This window comes from Cuculus canorus, chromosome 17 (assembly GCF_017976375.1).
Source record: "Cuculus canorus isolate bCucCan1 chromosome 17, bCucCan1.pri, whole genome shotgun sequence".
Classification (NCBI taxonomy): domain Eukaryota; kingdom Metazoa; phylum Chordata; class Aves; order Cuculiformes; family Cuculidae; genus Cuculus; species Cuculus canorus.
In genome coordinates this window covers 5,002,215-5,025,374 of record NC_071417.1, presented here as the reverse complement: position 1 = coordinate 5,025,374, position 23,160 = coordinate 5,002,215, and the positions used below count along the sequence as shown (strand labels likewise).

The window sequence follows — 23,160 nt, the reverse complement described above, 5'->3', positions numbered from 1 at the left end:
TTTCATGCCTCAGTCCAGGTTCTAGGGTAACTTATTCCTTCTCTCTCCCCTTGCATTATGGTCTTTGAGCAGTGGAACATATTTTTTTCCATGCAGATCGCCCTAATATTAAAAGGCACCTTGCTCCCAAAGGTTTGCAAGCAGGAGGATGTATTTCATATTACAGTGCTCTGATTCTCCATTCTAGACTGCAGGACAGACACAACAAATTAAATCAACTTATGCTTAGTCACATCTGTTTCATTTATATCAAACTGGTGCCACTGAAGCAGAAAGCATTCTTATTCTCTCCACATTGTTCAAGCTGAAAATTAACTGGCTTTGCACATAATGAAACTCATACTTCATCTCTTTTCAATAATCGGACCTGTATTATATTTTTAAAGCAGAGTGACTTACAGCACCAGCCTGTTGCTAATGGAAGAGGGAATATTTCCTTTCATCTTCCTTGTTTACCTCTCTGGATTAATTTGTAGGAAACCTCTAGCTAAAGCAATCCCTATTGTTCCCCAACAGAATTAGGACAGCGCCAGGTGTGAAGATCTTGGACATCAGAGTGAGTGATGCAGATCAGTGGGGGGTTCAAGAAGAGACGGACAGTGCGAGGACCACTGCCACGGTCACATGTGTGCACAACGACCCAACTGCTGAGAGCAGGTAAGCCACCAAGTGCTTTTTGTGCATTAACCCTTGCTAAAATGCTGTGGGAGACATAAAATAGCTACTTTGATGAGTTGGATTGCTTTTTTAATGTGTTTTCTTCCTTGGCCTCCTTGGAAAAGCTGTACGTGATCTGTTGAGAGCTTTTTTCCTTTTGTTTTACTTCTGAGCTTCGGAAGTAGATGATCCCATTAAACTGGAGCCATCCAACTAGTCCTGGCTCACATTTGCTTTTCGTGCACCTTCGTGGCAGTGCGAGAATTCCTGTTGCTAAAGAGCCAAGAGAAAGAAATGGATTAAAATAGAGAAATATGAAGAATAATTGAGAGCAATATAGAACAATGCTGTCTTCTTTATTTGAAAAGCTATGAAAGTAAAGGCTATTAAGTGTTATTCATTATTCTGCAAAATGCCTATGAGTGTCTATGAACTGTCTCATGAATGCTGTGTGTGTTTGTTATGGTAATATTCCCACAAGCATATCAAAGATAATGAGGAATTTATGTTGTTAGTCAGAATTATGTATTTTACAATACAAGCAATTTTTCTCCATTATCATGCAGTTAGTCTACTCTTAAAGTACACTGTGCATAAATATAGCTTGAAATTGTCTCGTAATTAGAAAATCATAAAACTTTGTGTAAAAAATTTTATTTGAGGAGTCTTTTTCATCCATCTTTTTCTGAAAGCTACTGTAAGGGAGAAAAATGATTGTTAGGAATTGTTCAGACCTAGGAAGATTGTTGCCAGAGGTTTGGAGTGCAAAAAGAGTTTCTACTCTCTTTAGTTTCTGAAGCTCTGTTTGAGGAATAAACGAATCCCATCTGGCTCTCGGTACCTGCAATACCAGCGGTAAGGTGAAAGCTATTTATCCCTGGGTTTGCTTTTTGGTAACAGGGATAGATAGGCACTGTTAAGGTAAGAGTCCTCTTGGATGTGTGAAACACGCCTGCTGAATAGCAAGTGAAAAGTGCCTGTTTCTCTCCAGTAAAAATGCAGAGAGTGGAGGTGGCTAAGTGGGACGCAGACATTTGCATTGTAAACGTGTGAAGTGAGGGGAGGCAAACCTTTCAGTTCATTAGCTGTTTCATGCGCTTCCCATAAAAAATAAAAAGGTGAGAGGAGGGAAGTCCCATAAGCACATTTGTCAAAGTTGCAAGTCTGAGGTTGTGATGTAGTAAATTCTAGCCACCTTCCAGCATTATTTTGCTGGGGTTTCATGGTCTACTATACTGATAAAGCAGAGCTCAGGCAGCTGGATTTGGTGCTGTCTCCTAATCCTTTGTCTTTTGGAAAGATTTCCCAGTTCCTCCAAAAGCTCTTAAAGAAGCTGTTTCCCTTTGGTGGAGAGAGAGAGCCCAGAACCGTTGCCCTTGTACGGGAGGTGCGGGGTGACACACGATGGCTCCAGCAGTGGAATCTCAACCTGAATGAGCTGGTTGTGGTGGTTGTGCAGTGTCTGCTCACTGCTGAACGCTGAAGTCAGGTTTTCTTGCAACTACGACCTCTGTTCTGATCCGAACAAGGTGGAAAGCCATCAATTTGAAGGGAAATGCTGAGGATAAAGGAAAACTTAAGGTAATTTGGTGTTACAGAGGAATCTCCCTATTTTTAAAGTTATAAAAAAATGGGATGAACACCAAAACTTATTGCCTTGTGTGTGGTTTCACTAATCCATGAAATTATACCTGTCACAGTAACTTAGGTTTTATTAAAACTGATTTTTGCTTTGTGTTGAACTGTTAAATTGCACAAAAGCAACGAATCTCAAGTTAATTAATACTTTGACCCTTTCCTTTGTGAGATTAGTTTAATATTTTTGGATTAATTAAAGTATGCAAATAGAAACTGCTGAAAGATCGTTTCCAGATTTGCAAATATTGTAGTGCTTAGAGTAAATATTTAACTTTGATCTTTACTTTAATTTGCCTTTTCAGTCATAATGGTGGTCCTCTTGTTTCTTTTGAAGAATGTTAAGTGTTTATGCAGAGATTCTGCTGTTCTGTTTAAATGAGCAGAGACATGAACTTGCTTCTGTTAAGGTCAGTGTGGCAAAACTGTCACTAGACCGGATTCATCTGTTCCTCCTTTTAGTAATTCAAGGAGCTTCATTAAAGGCAGTTTATGCATGAATGAGGGTGCAAGATCAATCTCTTTCATTGTAGAGCAGAAGCTATTAGTAAACAGAATCGTATCTACCTCGGGGGAGACAGTTTTTTCTGTCTTGGAAGTAATTTCAGTTCTGCTGATTTGCCCGGCGTTAAGCTGGTAGAGAAGTGGGGAAGCTGGGACTGAGCCTCTGAGCCCAAGAGTTTTCTCTGAGGAAGAGATGGCCGAGTTTACTATAGTTTTTGCACCCTCGCTTGGGCTTTGCAAGGGAGAGGAAAGCCCTGGCAGCCCCACAAGCCTGCGGGAGGTTCAGTGGAAGTGAGAAACTCCAGCAAGTCACGGCTGTTTTCACTGAAATCTCTGACTATCCCTGTTGCCCTTAGCTCAGGGAGAGAGAGGTCTGTTCTCCACAGCTTTGCACTTGGGTTGCTCTTTCTTCCCCAGTGTGCAACTCTGATAAGAGCCACCGACAGACATTGCCTGCAAGGAGAACAGTGGCTTTGGACTGGCGTGTTCATAATCCAGTCTGCATTCCTTTTAACGAGTGTTATCGGCTGGAGCCTTTTCAAATTTGCTTACTTTTCTAATCTTTCTCCTTCTCCTCTCTGCAGTGTTATCATTATCGTGGGGTTTTGATCTCCATTTCCCACATTTTCCTACGCAAATTGAGTGTTCATTAAAATGCTTTAAATTAAGACCTTTCCTCCTTTCATGCAGGGTGCATCATGCCTTGTCCGTGCATTACTTAAAAAAAATTCCTTATCACAGTGTTTCAGGCAGTTTACATTATATTCTATTAAAAATCCATTTTGTCCAAGGTTGTCACAATTCATAGATTAAAGCTTTCCAGAGTGTGTTTTGTTAGGAATACATTCATAAATTCACCTCTTTAGTAGTCCCATAAGCTTGTATTTAAAACCTCTTTTTGATAATGTAATTGAACAAAGAGTGTAAAAAGAAGAGATTTATTTTAAATATACACACAGAAGTATATGTGCACACATCTGATCTGCGTGGAGCCTTCTTTGCCCTTATTGCTGCTATCTCAAAGGACTTTTTTGGTAGCTCATTGAGCGAGGAGATTGATTGTTGCCATCTGCATTAATTCTCCCTTATATTTTCTCCTTGGGGCAGAGCTCTGTGAATCTTCTTTTGGTAAGGTGAGTAGAAGCAGCAGTGTGTTTTGTTTCAAAAAAGACACAGTTTCTCCTTCAAGTACAAATACTTTTGCAAGCTGAGACCTTGCACTTCCCTTCCATAGGAGAAGATCTTCATGTATTTCTGCGTTGAGTGCAGAATGCATCTTGCAAGGAGTAGATTTCAGTAGAATTTCTACTGAAGATTTCCGTAGATTTCAATAGAAGCTGGTGGGCTTGGATAAAAATCAAGTGCTCTCAGGACAGCTCTGGTGAAGGACTATTTGTTGAATTATTGCAAAAAAATGCTTTTGAAGGCCGAAATCTGCTAGTCTATCAGACACAACTGCTTTATGGGTTCCAGAAAACTGATCCTATTTTTGTTAAGACCATGCAGACTTTTTCCACTGTATTTGCCAAAAGATGGATTGAGCCTTGCAATTCTTCCATCCTTTGCACCTCAGAGTTCTCTGGAAGCATCTCAGGAACATGCCACAAATTAGGCTGCGGCAGGACTAGGGCAAGGGGGCTGGAAAAGATGCCCTGAGAACACGGGCTGCCTTTGGCAAGCTGCAGTACCTCATAACTCAGCGCTGATATCGAGAGGAATGGGACTTCAGGAACTTTGCCAGAGTGATTTAGCATTTTATAGGATTAGGTTATTTCAAATCATTGGTGAGCGGGAGCCGAGTTGCTGTGTTCTCATTTGAAAGGCCCCATAATACTACATATTTCATGGTGCTTGGAGTCCCCTTGCTGGAAAGCTGAAGAACAAGAACTTAATGTGGCCTGGCCTTTGGTTCAGGAAGGACGAGATGGCACAAACACAAAAACTTAGGCCAGAGAGCTCCAACTCTCTGTTGAAAGGGAGTAAATGAAGAAATCATTTTCCTTACTCAGGAAAACTGTCACTAAATTGTATTGGATTATTACCAAATGAGGAGAGTCTGATTCTCTGACAAACTAGTACTTTAATCAGAAAGGTTGTATTTATGCTAACTGGCAAAGTTAATGAAATTGAATTTACCTGCAGTGCTGAGTATAATGTTATTGAGGCTAAACTGGTTCTTCTCACTGAGGGATTATTTTATCTCCATGTCCGTAATACAGCTTCCATCTCTCAGGATGCCCATCACTGCATAAATTAAACTTGCATGAGGGACACTCAGAATGCAGGAATAGGGAGGGTGAAAACTTCAGAGAGATCTTTTTGTTTAAGTGTCCTCAGAAGCATTTATTCTGTTGCCTGGAAATTTATATTTTTTTAATTGATGCAGACCTGCTCAGCTGTCTGGCATTTGGCATCATCTATCTTTAAATGTGAATCAAAAAAAGAAGATTCTATAATGATAATTCAATTTCTTTATCATTTTAACAGATGTTCAAAGAATTCAAATAATTTAAATGGCTTTATAAAATTATAATTGTAGTGCGTGTAAATATATCTTTAAATCAGGAAATCCATTTTTTCATGTATTTATAGGTATGCAAATAGATCCTATTTTAAAGTAATTCACTTCTTTTTCTGTGCTAAGGAATACCCTTTGAACCAGAAATATCACTCAAAAGGAAGATGTAAAGTTGACTGCCAGTTAAAATATGTGCATATATTTATTAATAGTAAATATGTGTTATTGGAGCTGATGATCAACTGACCAAAGATATTATATCGTTTGGCTTCATTTTTAAAGCTGTGGATATGTCTCAAAAATAAAAGCTGAGGTTCTCTCCTCTCCCTCCTCACTTTGACAAACAGCTTTGAGACTCTCATCTGCTTATTGTGGGAAATGCGATTTTCCCCACTACGTATCCCAGTCCCCACCTTACTGGGGGCGAAAAGCAAATGCTCCACCTGGAAGCCCCTGGGTGCTATGAGGTTTCCCGGCTGTACTCAGCAGTGACTCTGCCAAATTTGGGCACTCCGTTCCAGGTTTTTGGAAGTGTTTCTGCCCTGAGTTCACCGCTACTCTGCTCCAGAATGATGTATTTGGGTCCTGCATTGCCTCCAAGCTTATGTGTCATCAAGAAATGGTAATGTGGTGCTGAGATTCCCAGTGTCTCCAAAGCAGAGCCTGCTGCGTTCCTGGTTGTTTGATGAGCTGTTTTTGTGGTTGCATCTGGAGTGTCTGTGCTGTTGGTCAGTACAGCTGAAGCTAGAATGAGGAAAAGTTTGGTTGCCTTTGTAAGCTGGGTGGCTGCAGCCTGCTGTGGCACACGGCAGCGTGCTGATAACCACACTGGGGAAGGTGTCTGGGCATGCAGGGAAACACTCACTGCTGCGTTTATTGCCTGGCCCCAGGACACTGAGCATGTAAAGTGCCATCAGCAACAACAGTTGGCTGACAGAAGATCAATTGCATGTGTTGCTTTACACAGAAGAGCATAACTGGTACAGACAGACAGCCTTGCTCTGGCTTATTTTAGGCCCATGCAAAAGCGGTGGGCTGGATGCAATTAAGTTCACGTGGTACTAAAGTGAATGAGTAAGAGGAGAAGAGGGAGCAAAGAAACACAAGGAGATGTATAAAGCAGACTGGAAAAAAATAGGCAAGAGCTGAGGAAAAAAGCTGTGGAGATGTGGAAGGGAAAGCTGATGCCTGTCAGCCCCTGCCAGGCTGGTCTGGTGTAGGTGAAACGGTCAGATGTCCTTAGGGCTTCTTTCCACCATGAAAGCTGTACTTCCATGAAGCCATACTTCAGCTACTTTGAAAGGAAGGTTTTGAATTAAAAAATAGAGGAGCTTAAAGTGTGGGAAGAAGTCCTAGACTGTGTGGTGCAGTCTACTGGCTTGGGTGTTTCCGTCCTATTCTTATGCATTTGCTGCTTTCCTTAGGTCAGAGGTGTCATGGGCAAAGAACTGTGCTTTGAAGGTAGAGTGCACATGGCCTATAGATCCTGCAGGAGTTCATTCGCTGGCCTTTGGCTGGACCCCAAGGCAGCACTGTCTTGTGAGCCATTGATGAATGAATTTTATCTTTAATGTACCAGTTTTAAGGTTATGACCTCTATTATGAGTGACGGAGTCTGTTCTGCTTTGTGTAGAGTGTTCCAGTGAGAAGCATCCACACACATTTTCAAACATGAATGACTCAATAGAGTGACAAAGAAAACCACAGTTATAAGAATTTTAACTAACCTTTATTCCTCACGTGTATGTCTTTTTGTATAAAAGAACCCAAGCCTGCTCGGAAATGTTTCTATAAGATAAAAGCACTGACACCTCACAGGAGCTTAGAGAGGACATAAAAAATAATAGAGAAATTAACAGCAGTAGGAAGGACAACTTATTGTAGAAAGCTGTGGTTCTAGGAACAAATAGGGAAGTATCCTTTCTGGAGGGATTTTCTTTTTCCCTCTCTCTCCTTTTTTTTTTTTTTTCTTCCCTATTCAAGGCCAAGGGCAATGAGATTGTCTGTCAATCTCCTGTTGGGAGCCCAAGAGCCTGGTAACCACATGAATTCTGTCCTGGCCTGCCAGCTTTATTGGATGGCTGTTTCTTACTCTTTCTTAGGTCTTCACTGATGTTCTGGTGAAGACTCCAGTAGAGAGGAATTACTGATTGGTAGTCCAGACAATTGCTTCCTGGCCCCAGTTCACCAGTCCAAGTAGGCAATGACTTAGTGACCCGTAGAATCATCAGGTTGGAGAAGACCTCTTAGATCATCGAGTCCAACCATTCCTATCTGCCAATAAACCATGTCTCTGAACACCTCGTCTACACATCTATTAAATCCCTCCAGGGATGGTGACTCAACCACCCCCTTGGGCAGCCTCTGCCAGGGCCCGATGGCCCTTTCTGTGAAAAATTTTTTCCTGATATCCAGTCTGAACCTCCCCTGGCGCCGCTTGAGGCCATTCCCCCTTGTCCTGTCCTCTGTCACTTGGGAGAAGAGCCCAGCTCCCTCCTCTCCACAACCTCCTTTCAGGTAGTTGTAGAGAGCAATAAGGTCTCCCCTCAGCCTCCTCTTCTCAGGGCTAAACTCTTCTTTTTCCATCCTTGCTGTGCTATCTTTATTATGACCCAAGGATACATTTTTGAACAAATACAGCTTTGGTAGTTGGAAAAACCTTTTGCTCAGGGCAGCAGGGAGCCTCAACAAAGTAAATACACTGTTGTCTTGAAAATTTGGAAAATGAGGTGAAAACTTTGTGTAAATCCAGAGAAATATACAGAAAAATCCTTCTGACAGTGTTTGTTTAATTGGTATACAATGAATGGGAAAATACGTTTCTCCCTTCTAAAAGTTGCATGTTGCTTATAAGGTTTGATTAGGCCTCAAAATTATTAGGTAGAATAGCCTCTGATTACAAACGATCTTTTCACAGGCTAGATATGACAGTATGGGACAAGCTTCAAACATTGGCTGTCTGTAGCTTATCTTGGTGAGCAAGGGCCTGAGGCATTAAAAGACTCAGACTGAGGAAAAGAGGAAATTCCTTGGGTGTAGAGGATGTGTGCTGAGAAGTAGGAAGCCCCTTGCATCCTATCCTCTACCTTTCTGGTAGCAGTGGGAAGAAAATTCAGACAAATAGCAGATTTATGATAAGAAAGGGGACATAAAAGTTTGGACGTCTGGTTACCTTCATGCCCAGTTTTGATCTTTGGCTCAAAGAAGCAAATTCTTATTCCTTGTTCAACTTGCTTGACAGATCAGGGAGCTGTTTGTCATCAGTTGTGTTTGTGGCTAAAGGCTTTCCTGTGGAAGTCCGATTCCTACCTCTAGAAGTGATTTGAAAGGCAAATTTTTTAGCTTATAATATAAGTCCTTTCAAGTTTTTTGTCTCCTTTTGCTGTATTGGAAATGTAGGTGGTATAGGGAAAGTGGAAGGCATTTCTTAATACCTGAATTTGGAACTCCCCGATCCTTTGGCCTCTTCCTTCATGCAGCAATGAACATGCAAAGAAGTGTCTTAAAAAACCTCTTCACAAGTGTTGTCCACGTATCCAAAGCCTATTCTGAGTGACATCGCTTTTGAAAGATGAGCCAAATCATTCTGAGATTAGTCTTGTTTTTCATTTAATTTGACCTAATTAGCTTCATTTTGGGTGTATCATTCCTAGATGTGAATCTTAATATTGATGTAACAGTTGGGAAAGTTTAATTTCAGGGTAGGGTAGTCTGCATAATTAGGACTGCAAGAATATAGCAGGGAGGCTGGGAGCAAATTTCAAATGCATGCTGATGAGCGAATAACTGTTCAAATAGTTATTCATCCATTGGTGCTTGCATGCTTTTACCATATTGGATGCCAAAGGGAGTGATGACATATTCAAGAGTCAGTGGGCATCTCTAAGTCTCTACCGGTTTAGTGTCTGTCATTTCCTATGCAGTGTTTTAATGGTCATGTGGATGACTGCACGTGAGTTAGCACAGGAGGCCCATGACAAATATCTGTACAGTTCTGGGAAACTTCTAGAGCTTTACAGAGATATATATGCATGTTCCAGCTGTACTTAACTGATAGCTTAAGACTGAGTGATAAAGCCCAAGTAATCATGGCTGCTGAACTCATCACTGTCATTAACAAATGTTCTGACTCAAGGAACAAAAGCGAATGTTTTGGATTTTGGAGGGTTTTTCCTATAATTTAGTCACCTTTTTATGCTCCCTTGTTAACTTAGATTTGAAGAAGCCTTTTCTTAGGTAAATGCTGATCTGGATCATAGAATCATAGGATAGATTGGGTTGGAAGGACCTTAAAGATCATCTAGTTCCAACCTCCCTGCCATGGGCTGGGACATCCCACCAGATATCCAAGAAAACCAGGAAAACCACGTCTTAGTCACAGTTCATCTTGTAAGTGCAAGGTCTGCATGTATTTAAGTGTGTTGAATATCTAACGTCACCTACTAGTGGGAGAGCTTCAATGAGCCTCATGGAGATTACAGAGAGAGGGAGGTAATCGAAACCATTATGCCACAAAAGCATTACCTGATTCTTCTGTAAATATTGTACTTATTCATATAGTTCCCGTTTAAAAGCCTATTTTTTTGGCAAACTTAAGTCTAGATTCAGAAGAGCACCTTTATGTTGGGTGCCACTTAAGTATGTACTCGGTTTTAATAGCTACCTTGGTTCTGTTGATGCCAGGTATAATGATAAAGGAGATATTTGGAGACAGCAATTAGAGACAGCAATGTGTGGAAAATGTAAGTCTTATGGAAATATGGTGAGCCATATTTCTATATGAGAAGCATTACTTTGTCGCCTGAAAATATTGTGGAAATCAGAAACCAAAATCTTCTGCAGTACAGAGACCTTTCTGAGTATATTGAAAGCGTTGCTAAGGAATTTATTTTTGGCAACTCTACACGGGGACTTAAGAACCATAACTGGATTGTTATTTGATATAATAGGACTAGAAAAGACTATTGAATGAATGTGAAATTGAGGAGATGGTATTTGAGGTATGTTTAATTTCTACTTTTACCAATTTATGTGTTTGTCTTGTAGTGGAGCCTACTGCTCACATTGGAATTCCATTTGAGATGTGTTGACTTGCTTACTTAACAGCCACTGCATTAAAGTACAAAAGCTAACAACTCATTTATTAGGCATTTAGCCAAAATTTAAACTCATTTTCTGGTTAGGAGGTGCTGTTGCTAGACAGGTAAATATTGTTACTTTGATTTATTTGAATCTTCTGTGCCAAATATGTTATAAAACATACTGATATTAGCTTTGCATACATTATTTTTGGTTTTAGTTAGATTTTTTCACTCATTTTGGCATTGATATTCCTCACCTCTGGTCATAATTTAAAAAGTTATAAACTTTTAAAATGAAAACATAAAAATCGGCTGATGCTCTTGCCAGCATAGGATTTTTATTTGTTTGTTTTGAAATTCACTGTTTCCTTTAGAAGAATGTTAAGCTGGGGTTAAGCTAAGAGCCTTCGCACATTCATTAGGGTCATGAATCTGTAGACTGAGACTTGGGCACTTCTGCAAGATCCTCTGAGGTGTCCAAAGCGTAACTGTATAGGGCTTATACTGCTCCAGAGGGCAGCTACTGCCAGTCACAAAGGCAAAAAAGGTAAAAAAGGCCTTCCAGGGAGCACTGGTAATTAGGAAAGCTCTATAGCAAGAAGGAAAATGCTGGGAAGCACATTTGACCGTGGTAGCTTCCTTTTTGGAGGGAACAGCTTGCATCAGGACTGTTTACCAATTCATCTCACTGGGCCTGTAATAGAAGAAGAGTTATGTGCCCCTTGTCACCTGGCTGAAAATGTAGGACACCATTTTATTATAAACTTAGACATATTGCCTTTGGCGCCTCGCACATGGGTACTTGGAAGCTGTGTTTGTTCTTTCTGTATAATTTAGTCTATGTGGATTTTCCCAGGATACTTGTTAAGGGGTTTGCTGTGAAATATTGCAGTCATTAAGGCAAATTGCTAAACCTTTAGTAAAAAGCTTTCCTTAAAACCAACTGCCAATAGCTTGATCTTGCAAGAATTCCTTTTTTTTTTTTTTTATTGGTATAATTAATGACAAGGTTTTCATTTTTCAGTTCTTAGACTCACTGGGCTCAAAAGACACAGCACTTAAAAGCCTCATGAAGAGCTTTGTTGAGGGTTTTTCTTCCACATGTGTCGTCTAGGAGCTGCATTGTTTGGTTCTTCTTAGCGTGCCTAGATCGAGAGCAGCCCTCAGCCAAGGACAAGGAAACACACATCCTCCCTGATGTTTGCTAAGGTGGTGTTGGGTTGGTCTGCGTTAGCAGAACCAACACTATTGCACGCTTTCTGATACGGTATTTCACAACGCTGCTGCAGCTGTTGGGATGAAGCTAAGGCTGCTGCGCTTCCCCAGGCAAATGTCCCTTTAACTGTCACCTAGGAAGGTGTCTACCTTGCATCACTCACGGACTTAACACATTTTAGCTCTTTAGCCAAGGGAGTGCTCGGCATTGCACAATAAATTTGGTCATTTATCTAAGTTTTCAGTGCAGAGATTTAACTCTAGAAGTTATTGACCTCAGCAGTGAGTGGATGTATTTGGAGATACAGGTTCCTATTTTCACTTTCCCTCTTAAGCAATTTTTGTTCATATCAGTATTCTAAATCTGTGACTGGTGTGTCTTTTTTGTCAGACAAGCACTCTTCTTAATGGTGTACCATTTAATTTCTCTAGTGACAAGAGGAAGAAATAAGTTATTCCTCTTTTAAAAAGAGTGATTTAAGTAGAGAATAATGAATGCAAAATGCTGTCATTAAAAATCAGCAGATAAGTTGATGGATCAACTGTCAATCCCAAGCCTTGCCATAAAGGAAAAGTAGATAATAATTTCTTAAAAAAATTAAAAATGGAAATGATGAGTATGGAACATGTTGACTATGAATGCCTTAACAATGAAAACTACTGAATGACTGCTGACCAAGATGTAAAAGAAAATAACTTTAAAGAGCCTTTTATAAAGGGTGTAGCATGAATGATGGGGCATTTTTTGCCTTCTTTGTATTTCACGAGTTTTCTTGTGGCATATATTAATTCTATACAGTAGCAGCATAGTAGCATGAAATTGAATTTGCCACAGTATATCCTCAGCTGTTCTGAGTGGGAATCGTCTGCGCTGGAAGAGGCATTTGGGTGCCTGTAGTGGGAGATGCCTGGGTCTGACCTGCCCGTGTTGTACTTCGGTGCTTCATCTAAGGCACCTAAACCAGCTCCCCAGTGATTGTGCAATAAAAGTGCTGTTCATCTGCACAGAACATACAGGGAGGCAACTGGGCTTGCTCAGATGGATACATCTAAACTACATAAATATTAAATGGACTGAAGTTAATTCAACCCTTTGCTTCTTGGAAACTTTTTGCTTCCCTTTTACCATCAAGGAGTTAACAATTTGTGCGATTCCTCAGCTGGGACTGTTATCTGGGATACAACAGCTTTTCCCTTGATTCAAAACATGACTTAGCTGAGTGGTAGCCCTTGGCACATATTGACTCTGTTTTGCTCAATGTTGTCTTTATTAACCTACCCCAAGCTGCTGAAAGTGCATTAATTGGGCTTTTCTGTGGCTTCTATGTAAATTCAGTGCTGGTGTAACAATGGAAAAATAGTGACTTGGGTAGTTCATAGGTATGAGGCTGATTTTCCCACGTTATAGATGAATGCCTTCACCTCAGGCTGTTGGGGAAATGGATGTTGTAATCCTGTATTTTTCAGAACATCATGACTTTTACTTGGCATGAAAAGAATGTATCTCTTAAAAACAGTAAAGTAAAATAGTTTGCATCCTTATTCTCTGTTTTGCTTCTGACATATACTTAATGTTTTGATTTGATTACCGCTTGTCAGCCTATTACTGTTGCTTATGAACTGTTTATTAATCAATACTACAGGATTCTAAAAAAGTCTTTTCCATCCCTGGCATCTGTGTTAGACACTGAGTGCACATGTAGGACACTGTCTTCAGAAGGGCTCAGTAGTCTTGTCCTTGGTTCAGGGCCAGGCTTTCGAGGAGCTCATTACAGAGCCTCAGATGAAGTTCACAAAGTGAAAGAGCAGCTCTCCGCTCTGTTTTGTATGTCTTTATTTAGTTTGGGGAGAGGGTTGTTGTTTGGTTTTGGGTTTGATTTTTTTTGTTTTTAAATTAGCTGTTGAGCTCCTCTGCAATGTGGCCAGTAATCTAGATATTAGACTGAGATTTGTTAGGAGTTCAGTAACAGTGCAAACGTGCCACTTATTTACTTGCATGAAATAGGATCTGACTGTCCCAGGCCAGCATCTGATTTAGACAGGGACAAGTGGTCTGTTCCTCACTATACACCCTAGAACATCTATTTTTCTCATTCATTGCAAGGAGACAGGGGAGGAGAAGATCAAGTGCTCATCACAGTATATTCTCCATCCCTCAAAAGCATTTGTATCGACTGTGTTCAAAGCTTTATGAAATGATGCTATCATTGGGTAATATCAGTCCTTGGCCTCTGAGAAGAAGGCCATCATATATACAATATAAAAATACTTTTGGTGGTTGCAACCAACAGCAATTCCCTCCCTGCACCTTCACGTTTCTTGGAATATTCACTCCAGCTGGATGAAGGTTGTTCGCATCGTGGGACATAACAGAGCAGATGTGGTCAGACTTGCGTGGCTGTGGGAACTGCCCTCCCATTTTGTCAGGGCAGCAGAAGAGCAGAACAAGTCATGTGCGAGGCTGCAGTTCCCCTCCTGTTTGCCAATCCACAATTAGTTTAACTTTTCCTATTACACACGTTTCACCTGCCCCAAGCCAGGTGAATATATCCATGATCTGAAAAGACTGTGGTGGAAGGGGAAAAAGTGTTAAACATCTTCTTAGAATCTGACAATAAAAGCAGATTTCTGTTGATTTAGAGATGCCCAGGCATTTGTACCTTTATTCTTTGCACAAGTGTTTTAAAACGCTGTATGGCTCCATTCTTTGTGTTTTGCAGAACAAATTCTCTGATCTTTTTTTAAATATACAATAACAATAAGAATCATAGAGAGCTGGAGAACTGGATGGGTGGGAGCAGGATTTCTTTCAACCCGTTGAATGGAACAAGAAGTCGAACACCTGCAGTGGGACAATTTGTGCTTTTGCCCCTTGCGATTTAGTGTATTCGTGAAGCTTTTGGGTTGGCGTCACTTAGTCCTTAAGTTTTACTTTCTTGATGAGGAGATGTCTGCTGGACTTGTTCCTTCTGCCTCTTCTTCAACCCCCATGCTCCAGCAGAGATCAACAGAACAGATCTGGTGATGTGAGCGGTAATTCTGTTTCAGCCATGATTATATGTCAGTCTGCTGCACACCGTAAGTGGTGCTTCTGGATTCCTGCTGTGAGCAGTTGATTAGATTCTAGTGCCTTTTCTTCCATACCTAAGGAATTTTTTTAACAAAGCACAGTAACACACAAAAGCCACAGTTTATTCTTTATTCTCTTTTTTCCACTAGTACCTCATGCTTAAATATAAAATTAAAAATTTTTTGCATGCTTGACCTTCCTTAACTTCGTCTGTCCTTCCATTCCAAATAATATTCGATTTAAAGGTTCATGTTGACCCTAAATAGTAGGATAAGTCAGTGATCAAGGTAGATATTTTCTACGAAATGTAAATCTTAAATTGAATTTTGATCTGTCTCTGACAAAATGAATGCTAACAGCAAGTTTATTTGTAGGCCCACTTGTTATATTTTTCTTTGTCAGCACAAGCTTTATTCCTCGAGATATATTATTGAATGAAAGAAATAAGCTATTCTTTTATATGTTAATGCTGACACCTGTAATCTGTCCTGTTTATTTTCTGTGCTGCTGTTTTCTTTGTATGGTTCTTCTCCAGCTTATATAGCACAGAAAAACTTAATTGCTTATGTCTGATGTACTTTTCTATTCCTGGCAACAGTGTAGGTTGCTAAATCATTATGTGGGAGATGCCTTCTGGAATATGAAGACCGAGTTGCAGTTGGGATATGGCAGGGTTAGGGCCCGGTCTAGGAGAAGCCTTTTAATTAGATTTTTGGATGTTTTCTATAGTGCTGCCAATTAGATTGTCATTTCCTGAGCAGTTTTTTTTTGCAGGTGGAAACTGTTCTTTCTGAAGTTCTGATGTTACAGAGCTTTCCTAATGTATGTGGTACCACTTGATTCAGGGATATAAGGAGTGAAACCTCTGAATTTATACCAGCAGCTGGTGTTTGACAAAAGCCAGGAAACAATTTTTCATCTGATGACATGAGGATGGACCCGTTTCCCTTCACAGCTAATTACTTTTGATTTTTTTGCTGTTCAAAGCTTATTCACTTTTTAATACTTGCTAATAATATGCTTGGTGCTGGATAGCATGTAACACTGGAGACAGATTGTGCCCCAAAAGGTAGGAGCAGCTTATGTTTCTGAGTCTTAATTTTCTTTTAAATAAAGCTTAATTGACTCTCTGAATGAACACTTGGTTCACTTCTGGCCAGGTACAAAATAGGATCTTTTATAACAAAAGCTGTTCAGAAGCCCACACCCTGGGATCAATCAGGACTGAAGGTAGGGGACCTACAAGAAAGCCAGGGAGGGACTTTTTACAAAGGCTTGCAGTGATAGGATGAGGGGCAATGGCTTTACATTGGAGAGGGGCAGGTTTAGACTACACATAAGGGGAAATTCTTCACCATGAGAGAGGCGAGGCACTGGCCCAGGTTGCCCAGGGAAGCTGTGGCTGCCCCATCCCTGGAGGGGTTCCAAGCCAGGTTGGATGGGCCTTGGGCAGCCTGAGCCAGTGGGAGGTGTCCCTGCCCATGGCAGGGGGATGGAACTGGATGATCGGTTAAACTCCTCCATAAGTTTTCAAAATGCTGTGGAGGAATGACTTGTGTGACACATGGGCTCTTTGTGGATTGCATGAACGAGGGTAATTGCAGCTGTAGTTGTACTTATTTACCATAAAACACCGGGACACCACCGTTACTCTTATGTACAGAGGAGTTTTATTCAATACTGATGGTGATGCAGTTTTTATTATGTCTTTTCAAATATTTACATTCTAAGCGCTGACTCCTGAGGTCAAGTGATTTTGAAGGATTCCACTTGCATTTAAACATAAAAGTAAGATTCTGCTTGTTGTGACTGATGAAAAATCTTTGAAATATCACGAGACTCAAAAGATGAGGAAGCAAAGAAAACCGTTATAACCTCCAGGAATCCTTAGGATGAGCTCGTGAATGTGCAGGATCTGATACTTGATTTTTGCATGTTGGTGGTGCAGAGGGCGGCTGCCCTTAGAGCCCTTGCATTAGGACCACTTGGACTCCATGCTGTGGTAAGGAAGGCTTCCACATTTTCGGGCATAAGATACTTGTCTTCTGGAAATGGCCATTTAATTTCCTGTCTTGGCAATTAATGATGGAGCAGACAGTAATTTTAAGATGAGCATGGTCAGTCTACTTGTTAATACACCATGAACACAAACATTAAGTTCTGAAGATCTCTGCACTGCTAATTAGTATTTCTGTGGTTTCACTAATCACTTGAACTGGGAACTTGGCCAAAACTAACAGAAAAGACTTCCAGTACAATAAATTGTTTTAATTTTGTGATCTGATCTTATGCATGGCTCAGTGTTTCTGAAGGCAAGGGTAGAATAAAATCTCATTTTGCATGATAACATATGCAAATCAGAACTTTTTGGTCCCAGATGAAGCTCCGCTTCTATTGACATGGTGCTAGGAAAATGCTGTTAAGAATAAAAAGCCACTAAAACTTTATTTCGCTGATAATACTTCATTATTGCTTTGTAAGCTACCTTATCCATGGGGCAAAATCTGCCAGAGAGATAAAATCCCATAACTCCTGTTTGCTTGTATTATTCCCTTTATGATTTATAGAGTACCATAGATGTTCATGGCATTTTGCAGACGTATAAAAGATTGACATGTTCTTGCCTCAAAGAACTTTAAAATTTTTGCAGTTCAGCAGCAGTCAGCAGTTCCTCCTATCTGAATTTTACTTTTAATGGCACTGTATAAAATGACTATTACACTGCCACCAAATGAAATGGCATTTTATTTTTAGTTACAAATGTAATGTTTTTAAAGCGTTTCCTAAAAGTCCTAGTCAGTCTACATGGTGGGCTAGAAAGCTCTATTCCCTGGCCTGAAGGCAGAACAGAAACAGTACAAGTTAGCTCCCTGTCCACTGTCTGGGAGAGGTCATAGAATCACAGAATCACCGGGTTGCAAAAGACCTCTTGGATCATCGAGTCCAACCATTCCTATCTGCCACTAAACCACATCCCTGAGCACCTCATCTACCCGTCTTTTAGATACCTTCCGGGACAGTGACTCCACCACCTCCCTGGGCAGTCTCTGCCAGGGCCCCGTGACCCTTTCTGTGAAAAATTTTTTTCTGATATCCAGTCTGAACCTCCCCCGGTGCAGCTTGAGGCCATTCCCCCTTGTCCTGTCCCCTGTCACTTGGGAGAAGAGCCCAGCACCCTCCTCTCTACAACCTCCTTTCAGGTCTCCCCTCAGCCTCCTCTTCTCCAGGCTAAACAACCCCAGGTCTCTCAGCTGCTCCTCATAAGACTTGTTCTCCAGCCCCTCACCAGCTTCATTGCTCTTCTCTGGACACATTCCAGAGCCTCAATGTCCTTCTTGTGGTGAGGGGCCCAGAACTGAACACAGGATTCAAGGTGCGGCCTCACCAGTGCCGAGTCCAGGGGCAGAATCACCTCCCTGGACCTGCTGGCCACGCCGTTTCTGATACAAGCCAAGATGCTGAAAAAAACCCCAGTTTTGGTTACCTGAAACTTTCCTGTGACTGCTACTGAGAGGGCCACATAACAGGAAACGCGGTGGAGACAGTTGATATGGATAAGACTCGCTGCCGAGGAGGGAAGGATTCATCGCTCCTTTCACAGCGGGAGCCAAAATGTATTCCCATGGTCATGACTCCCGGCCATCTCTGGTTTATTCGACATTTGAACCGGTGACTGAGCGACAAAATGCTTTGTATGTCATTAGCAACATCTTGAGTTACTGACTGAGCAGTGAAACACTCTGTATCCCATTATTGACTTGTTGAGTCTCAGAACAGGCACTGCAGACTTCTAGCAAGGGGCTTGGGATGGTTTCTGTAGATTTTACAGAGCTAATTCCTCAACCAGCTAATTCCTCACAAACTGCTCTGAAAAATCTTCCCATTAACATTTAAGCGTTTAGGTGGCTGAAGTTTTTGATATGGATGATACTTCTACGTCTCTGTCTGAAAAAGAATAACAGCCATCTGCTCAACTCTTTACTTAATTGTGTATAAAACATTTTCCCACCGTTGAATTGAAACAACTGCATGTAATTTTATTTCCAGTATTTTGAATGTCACTTTGCTACTTGACACATCTTTACATCTGCATTATGTCCTTATAGTAAAATGTCACTAAGTTCCACCTTTATACATGCAATTTCAGTATTTCCAGGCGCTTGTATAAAGTAAAATACTTCTATATCCTGCCCAGGTAATTTAAAGGAATTACATGTATAAACATAACATTAAAGGCAATTTTCTTAGCCTCATGATTATACTGATTTTGTTTGTCACACACCTGCATGTACTGACTTACCAAATTCTGTCACTCATAGTAAACTCTATCCCACAGCATATTGTGACAGATGCTAATGAATATGATGCATCATGATTTCTTAAATCAGAAATACTTGGAAAGGTCTTACTTTCACCTTATTAAATGCTTTTAAAATTAATTATATGGAAAAAAAAGTAAGATGCTGGAGGTTTTAAGGCATTGTACACTCAACCCTAAGCATAAATGAAATTCACTTAAATTTTATGGATTGCTTTCATGAATACAAACCTAAAAGATTTTTGAGCAGCAGACTGGTGGGAGGCTGGAATTATTTGGAGGGGGTTTGTTTCTAAGGAGGTGAGTGAGCTCAAAAGCTCTCCCTAATTTCAGTGGGAACTGGAGCAAGCTGTTAGGCTGTGGTCCAGTTACATTTTCTCAGTGCAAGACGGCAGCAGGGGTGGTTTTGTCTGGATTCTTGTGTATAACATAAGGCACTCAGAGGCTGGCAAGGTCAAAACTACTCGAGTTTATGAGACACCCTGCCTTTCTCTTTCAACAAAAGCTCAGCAGAGAGCACAATGTAAAAGAATTAACAAAATACACAGTTTCAAAGACAGCAAACTTTCTTAAGGACTTTGGGAAAGGAGGACTACCTTTGGTTCTTCTCTTCTCTTGGCCTTCAAGTACAACATTCAACATTCACTGAAGTGGTGCAAATATTCTCACGTCGAAGTGTGAGGGCAGAGATGGGTACAACACCTGTCTTGTAATTCCCAGATACACAGGGGTTTATTCCATATTTGCTGTGGGAGATGAGTGGATGTGCGGGGCCAACACCGGCTCCAAATCTCTGTGCATCCACAGCTCTGCATTTCCTTTGTTCCATCTTCCTCTCTTTTATTTCTTTGTTGTTTACCACCTCTGGTTGCCTGCAATGGGTAGTCATGCTCTGGTATCAGCTTTTTATGTTTTGTTGGGCGGCACCTTCTTTTTAGATCGTTATCTTTTTCAGTACGGTGAGAGCTGATCTTGTTATCCGCAGGCTTTGCTCTGCACATTGGGAAAACATGCATTGCGCAGGACTTGGTTTTCACCCTGTCTATGCTGATGAAACACCTTCTGACTCCTGGTAGCAGCTCAGGGTTTCCCAGTTGAGGAAGATATGCAGTAGATTTTAATAGACCTTTAGCTGCTTGTCACCTGCTTTCACCAGAAGCAGGGTGAGGCGAGGAAGGTGAGGCGCAGTCTGAAATGAAGAGGTGGATGCCCTCTTTGTACAGTCTGCCTGCAGCAGGAGTGCCTCCTGGGGATGGCACACCATGCCTGGCTCTTGCCCTTGGGATTTGGGAAGAAGCATGAAAAGGTGCAGAGAAGGTGTGTGAGGAGTTCGTGCGTGGCTGGGTCAGTGCACCTCCACTCTGTGACGGTGAGATGGGTGCTGCCGGCACTCCCTGGTGTTGTCTGGGGCGTCTTGCTCCAAGCTGCCATGGTATGAACCAGATCAGCATTTCTATGATACTGCACAAATGTTTTATCAGTCATGCTTAAAACTACAGGGATCGTCGGCATTTCAGTCGCACGCTCTGCTGGGGGGAGTTAATATCCTTCCTGACTGAGTACATCGCCTAGAGGGACCATTTTGCGTGTAACACTCTAGTAGAGAGAGCGATACCCAGTGCTGAACGGCGCAGGATAAAAGACTAATGTGCACTATGTTAAAATGGTGTCTGGGGTTTTCCTGGGTCCCTATTCATAAAACACAACAAAGTGGCGACAAGAATAAACCCTGTCAGTTAAAGGAGCTGCTGGGAATACCAGAGAGTACTTAGTGACTAAAACAAATGAAATTTTGAAATCCCTCCTTCCAAAGGAAAGCACAGAGGGGATTTAACGAGAGCGAACAAGTGTATTTGCAGTAAAATGGCAGCGTGAGCATCGTGGTGGAAGAGGAGTCTCTAGGATTAGCCTGGCTGTGCCAGGGCAGAGTGCTTGGTGTGATCGCTCCAGCAGGCGCTTCAGGAAGGGGGATGTAGAAAAGGGCTGCCTGGCAGTTGTTGGTGACCATCTCAAGCAGCGAACCTGGGGCCTGGGTTGTCCCTGTGCCCTCAGCCCACACTATGGTAGTGGCAGTGGCAGTCAGAGCAGCAGCTGCGTTCCAAAACCCTTTTGGGTGATAAGACCCTGCCTGCTCACTGTAGGGCCCTGCTGTAAGGGGTTAACTATACGTTGTTCACTGCTACCCTATTTGGGTCTGGGAAGATTCCTTTTTAATTGTAATTATGCTGTCCTTGTGTTCGTGGCTTGTTTCCATATGGGAATTGTTCCTGACAGAAGCTGTTCCAGGAGTTTGGCTGCTCGCCTGGCACCAGGGAGCTGGGCTTCAGCTCTGTGCTAAACCAGATGCTCCCTCTGCAACTTTGGCCAAGTTGCTTAGACTCTCTGTGCCTCAGTTTCTAATCATAAAATGGGAATATTAACATCTGTCTGTCTCACAGGGGACATGGGAACACAGAGAGAGTTGAACACTCAGAGTGTTGGAGGAAATGGTACAAGTTCCTTAGACTGGCAGAGAGCAGCACCCATGGATTAGTCTCTGGCTTGGACCGTGTACTTAGTTGAGGGAGTCTAACGTGCCAGTTACAAGTGTTGTCTTAGTTCCCCAGCAAAGCTTCGACTGATCCTCAAGTCTCTGACAGCCAGAAAAAGAGGAGTAATCAAGAGAACACTCCTTCTGCCTAAAGATGCAGGTAGACTTCCTTGGGATTTTCTGAGACACTTTGTACCTAAATCTCGTTGAAGTTTGCAGCCGTGTGACAGAAATTCCACGAGGCCCTTGCCGTTTATGTCTTCTGGTACTTATTAATTTCACCTTCTAGTCAAGGGCTGTTTATTTCCTTGCATTGTTCCTTGCAGCGTTGCCCCACGAGCCTCTGTTGTACCCCCATTAGTCACCTCTGACTGAAGAGCTTCTCAGTCCTCTCTGGCAGCTGTTGGTTTATCCAGCACAGCCTGTTCAATGGTATCCTCATGCTCTGGAGATGGAGTGTGTGCCATGCAGACTGGGACACTCGCATCCTGCCAGGGACAGGCCCTTTCCCTAAATAGGCTACAATGGTGTCATTACTAGTGTATCACCAAGCAGCCCAGAATACTGGGCTGAAAGTCAATTTGTATCTTGTTTTGCTTTACTTTTTTTCTCTATCATTTTTAATCTGAACTGTAGCATTGTATCCCCTAAGGACAGGATAGGGCCTCTGCTCTATTACACGGAAAGTTATTGAAAACTTGTAGAAAATTATGTTCCCTTTCACCATTCTGTACTATTGCATTAACTGGTTCAAAGAGCTCCAGCAGGTAACTGAGTTTGCTCCAGCAGAGGCTCTGCTGCCTCAAGCCTATCATGTTAATCTCCCCTTAATTAGATCCTTCATCCCATTCTCAGGAACAGATGGGAGGCTCAGGGCTGTGAAATACTTAGGATCTCCTGAGAGACCTGAGGAGCAGTCCTCTGCAATCTTCCACCCTTTCACAAATTCAGCCATCAATACCAGTCATCCTCGTCGAGGCTTTCTGTGAGGGTCCATTCAAGGACAATGTGGATATCCTCTCTCCTGCCTGTGGAATGCTGCAGGCTCATGTTGCCCTTATGGTGTTCCTCTCCCTCCGGCTGCCGTCATCTTTCTGCCTGCACTTCAGCAGCCCTGTGGAAGAGGTGAGGTGATCTGTTACTCCTTCCTGCAAGGATTTCTGATCTTATAATGGATTTTGGCTTAGCAGGAGCACACACCACATCTTATTTAATCTCCTGCTTTGTTACCAGGGCAGATGTTATCTTTTCACATGTCTATACGAACCAGTTTCTGTCCGTTTTCCCCCCTCTCAAAAACATGCTCATTCTCTATACAGTTCCACATCACAGCTTCAATGGGAACTGTAGATCTTTCTCATGTGACACATACATTGTCACTCATAGTTAGTAGTGCTTGCATTTTTTAATAATGTGCTAATATCTACTAAGACCACGTGGAGAAATCATCTCTTACACTACTTCAGCATTTGGTCTAACAGTCACTGACTTACAGGACTGATAAAATGCGAGTCTTGCACTTTTCTGCCTTATGTTAGATGTTGATATCACAAATCTGTGAATGGATCCCAGGCAAAAAGTAGTAAACCATGCCTTATTGGATACTCTATATTACAATGCATAGTCCACGTT

The 23,160-nt window shown here is 41.7% G+C and overlaps 1 protein-coding gene across 1 annotated transcript in view; it reads left to right on the top strand.

Moving 5' to 3' along the window:
* The window catches only part of TMEM132B (transmembrane protein 132B), a 260,407-nt gene that overhangs the window by 111,302 nt on the left and 125,945 nt on the right, over positions 1–23,160 (top strand). Inside the window, exon 3 of the mRNA XM_009555727.2 lies at positions 517–657. Within this exon, the coding sequence (XP_009554022.2) occupies positions 517–657 (141 nt within the window). The remainder of the gene's footprint in view (positions 1–516; positions 658–23,160) is intronic.